This window comes from Gavialis gangeticus, unplaced genomic scaffold (assembly GCF_001723915.1).
Source record: "Gavialis gangeticus isolate Ggan-Ray unplaced genomic scaffold, GavGan_comp1, whole genome shotgun sequence".
NCBI lineage: Eukaryota > Metazoa > Chordata > Crocodylia > Gavialidae > Gavialis > Gavialis gangeticus.
This window is the reverse complement of record NW_017729032.1, coordinates 152,264,021-152,267,590: the sequence shown is the minus strand read 5'-3', so window position 1 is coordinate 152,267,590 and position 3,570 is coordinate 152,264,021. Positions and strand designations below refer to the sequence as shown.

The window sequence follows — 3,570 nt, the reverse complement described above, 5'->3', positions numbered from 1 at the left end:
CACACACACACACACACACACACACACACACACACACACGTGCTCACAATAGTGCTCTTGCCCTGCCCTGCCCAATTCCCACCCCAGGCACGAGGAAAGGTGCCCAGCCCAGCCTGCCCCTGGTCACCAGCCGCTGCCCAGGAGAAGTCGGGCCAGGCACATGTGGGTGGGTTAGTGCCTGCTCTAGTCTGTCCACCTTGCTCCTGCACAGCAGCAGTGGTGCTGCTTGCCTGCGAAAATGCAAGTCTCTCAATGCAGCCCAGCAGCTTCTCCCCAGAGCTTTATTTCTGAAATTTTCACCAATACTGCTACATACTTCAACTCAAAGAAAGGGTGCCAAAATACAAGTTCACCCAGGGTGCCATTTTCCCTAAGACTAGACCTGGATGAGTGATATGGATAAATAAAATCAAGCATTTTTTTTTTTTGCCTCATAATATCAAGGCCAGAATATCTTCTTATTTGTCATCTCTGTGAATATACACAGCAGGGGATAGCGGTAAAAAAAAAGAAAACACAATATCTGGGCATAAATATATTTCAGTTTTAATAAATCCCGCATACTTAGACTTGATGGTATATATTCTGAGTCTAGTGGGTACCCAAATAAGTTAAGGATCAAATTATTAACAGGTAGTAACAACAACAGAGTTATATGGTCAGTCTAATTCAATATGTAACATGCTAAAAATATGTCTTTGTATGAAGACATTGACCACATCTGAGCTCCTGTTGGGCATGATTTATTTTTATCTCTCAAAACATGAGCACTTACATTGCCTTTTTAGAAAACATCTTTACTTACATATCATCGAAGACAAGCTTTGTTCTTCTGCAGTCCCTCGGTGCATTGGATAAAGGTGACCATGGCTCTGTTTGGAACTGTGGCTTATTGCAGAGAACATTTTCTGAATTGATATGAATTGCTTTCTAGGCAACAAAGAATACAGAAGGCATTGAGAAACTGGCCACTGACTTAAAAAAAGCAGCTAATAAATGATGGAAGCTTCTTTGCATTGTGCTGTAAATTGCAGTTAGTTTGCTCTCTATTTCATCAGGGAATATGTACCACTATTTTGCGACTGATAGCCACAAATTAACAGATCTTGCTCACAGCTCTCTATAAAAGCCCCTGGAGTTTCAAGGTGATATGCAGGAAAAACAGAACTGCATCATTAGTTCCTAACTGAAGCTCTATAACACAATTGGGGTACATGCAGACATTTGGGGAGGTTAGGGGAAAGTTAGATCAAGTTAAAAATGGCCATTCAATCTAAGGTAATTCTGAATGGGGTGGCTTGTGGGAGGCTTGCGGGGATTAGGGAGGCAAATGGGGTCCATCGGGGTGGAGTTGGTGGGATTGCGGGAGGGCTTGCAGGATCCATGCAGAAGTTGGAGGGTTGGTGGGGTCTGCAGGAGTGCTGGAGGGATTGGAGAGGCATATGGGGTCTGAGGGGAGGGGTTGGGGGGGATCATAGGTATTAGCAGAGTTGGCGGGGTTGCTGGGGTCTGGGAGTGTTTGTTGGGATCAGTGGTGGGAGCTGGAGGGGTCTGTGTGAGGGCTTGGGGAGATTTTGTGGTGCAGTGGTGTTGGCAGGATTGGTGAGGCTCTCCAATCCTACCAAACCCCTCTGGACTCTGCCAGTTCCTCAGTGCTGCAGAATTGCTCCTGATCCTGCAAACCACTCCTCGGGCTAGTTTTACTGGCATTCACCTGTCCCACGAACCTGATGGAAGTAAATTGGGGTGGGGGAAGGGCGCAAAGATTGTAGGGATTGGCATCTCTGTGGAGGATGGTTTGTAGAATTGGGAGGGGGGCCTGGTGGTTCTGCTGATGGAGAGTTGATGGGGTAGGGGAGGGCTACCTTCTCCTTACCAGGACCAGGGGCTATTTTTAGCTCCCCCATCTCTAGATGAAAAACACCCGCCCCAGAAAACCAGCTCCCTGGATCTTAGCCACCCCTCCCCCCAACCTGACTCACTTCCTTAGCTCTTGGCACCAGCAAATGCTGGTAAAACAGGCATTGGGGGTGACTTGTGGGATGGCAGTTTTTCTGGGCTCTGGGTTTGGCGGGGCTGGCTGTAGGGAGGTTTGGGTGCTAAAAATAGCCTATCTGGGGTCTGGGGGAGGGCCAGGAGGTTAAAAATAACCTGGTAACAGGGGGCAGGTAGGGAAAGTGAAGCTCTAGGGCTGGGGCGAGCGGCTGGCCTTTTCCAGCCCTGGTGCTGCACTGGGAACTGTACAGAAGTTTAATTAGATCCTTTGGCCGCAGAACGGGGTGGGCTACCCGGGCCACGGCCTGACCAACTTTTAGCATGTTAATTTATATAACCCACAAATACACAATTGTCATTCTGGTTAAAACTGTATAGCTATTTTTTTAACTGCATAGCTAGCTAAATTAATGTGTTAAAAGTTGGTTTGGCCATGGCCCAGGTGGCCCACCCCATTCCAGGGCCTATGGTTAGATCACTCTCACCAGACCCAATTCAAGTTAGATTGGGTCAGTCATTTTTAGACCTATCTAAACTTCCCGAACTTTTGTACAGTTTGTACTTAGACTGACCTGGATCTAAGTGTAATGTCTGCACCTGGGTGGCCTAAGTTAGCTAGAGTAACTGTTTTTAATGCAATCTAACCTCCCCCATATCTCCCTGAATGTCTGTACCTAGCCTTTCTGTAATTATTAAATAACAAGTCAGATGTGGCATGTTAGGTCACCTCTCTGTGCTTTGGTGCTTTGTTGTATCTTTCCACTAATTTAGTCTGTTATTCTTGGTACTAGTAGTATCAACCCCCCTCCCCCGAATTCCTTTTGTTTCAGGTAAAAGAAGGAAATGAAATGAAGGAGTGAACAGGAAGCTCCATCACTTGCTGCCACGCATTCTCTGATCAAAATCCAAATGATCACTTGGCTATGCCAATTAGGCACCAGATGGACAGATCTGATAAAGCAAACCCAACTCTCAACGTTTATAATTTGTGAGCTGTCAGACTGTAGATGCCCTATCCAGAACAGTTTAGCAGGTTCAAGTTTTCAGATGAATAACCAAATACATACAAATGTTATTACAAGGATTTTTAAATGCTGACCAAATCGTACATTGCCTCCTATGCAGAAAAATGCAGATAAATGCATTTGCTAAGGGTGATAAAGCAAATGCTTTTTACTTTTAATTCCCAACATGCTGGCCTTAAAGGAATTTAAATTGTTTTCCAGATACCCAGTAAAGAACCCTCTCATTATTTTGAATGGGCTTGTAAACCTTTACACTTGGATTTTAGAAATGAAAATCTTAAAAAAAAATTAGGTTTAATCCATGAAAAAAACCTAGTTACTACAATATGTTGAATGTCTTTTATGGCCTATTTTTCAAGTACTTAATTTTATTTTAATTTATTAATCATCTGTGAAACTCTAGGAACACTTAGCTGCTTTATTTAGAAGGTATTTTAGAAAAACCTCTAAAAGTTAAATTCAGAATAATAACTATTCCCCCACTCCTTTCCATCTTCTAAAATTCTGCCTTTTCTAAAAGGACTAGTTGTTCCCTGAGCAGATGATTAAT

General features: G+C 44.0%; 1 protein-coding gene across 1 annotated transcript in view; it reads right to left on the bottom strand.

Annotated features, from left to right (window-relative positions):
* Positions 1-3,570, bottom strand: part of AFF3 (AF4/FMR2 family member 3) — a 691,724-nt gene that overhangs the window by 49,270 nt on the left and 638,884 nt on the right. The window contains exon 14 of the mRNA XM_019523849.1: positions 806-930. Coding sequence (XP_019379394.1) covers positions 806-930 — 125 coding nt within the window. The remainder of the gene's footprint in view (positions 1-805; positions 931-3,570) is intronic.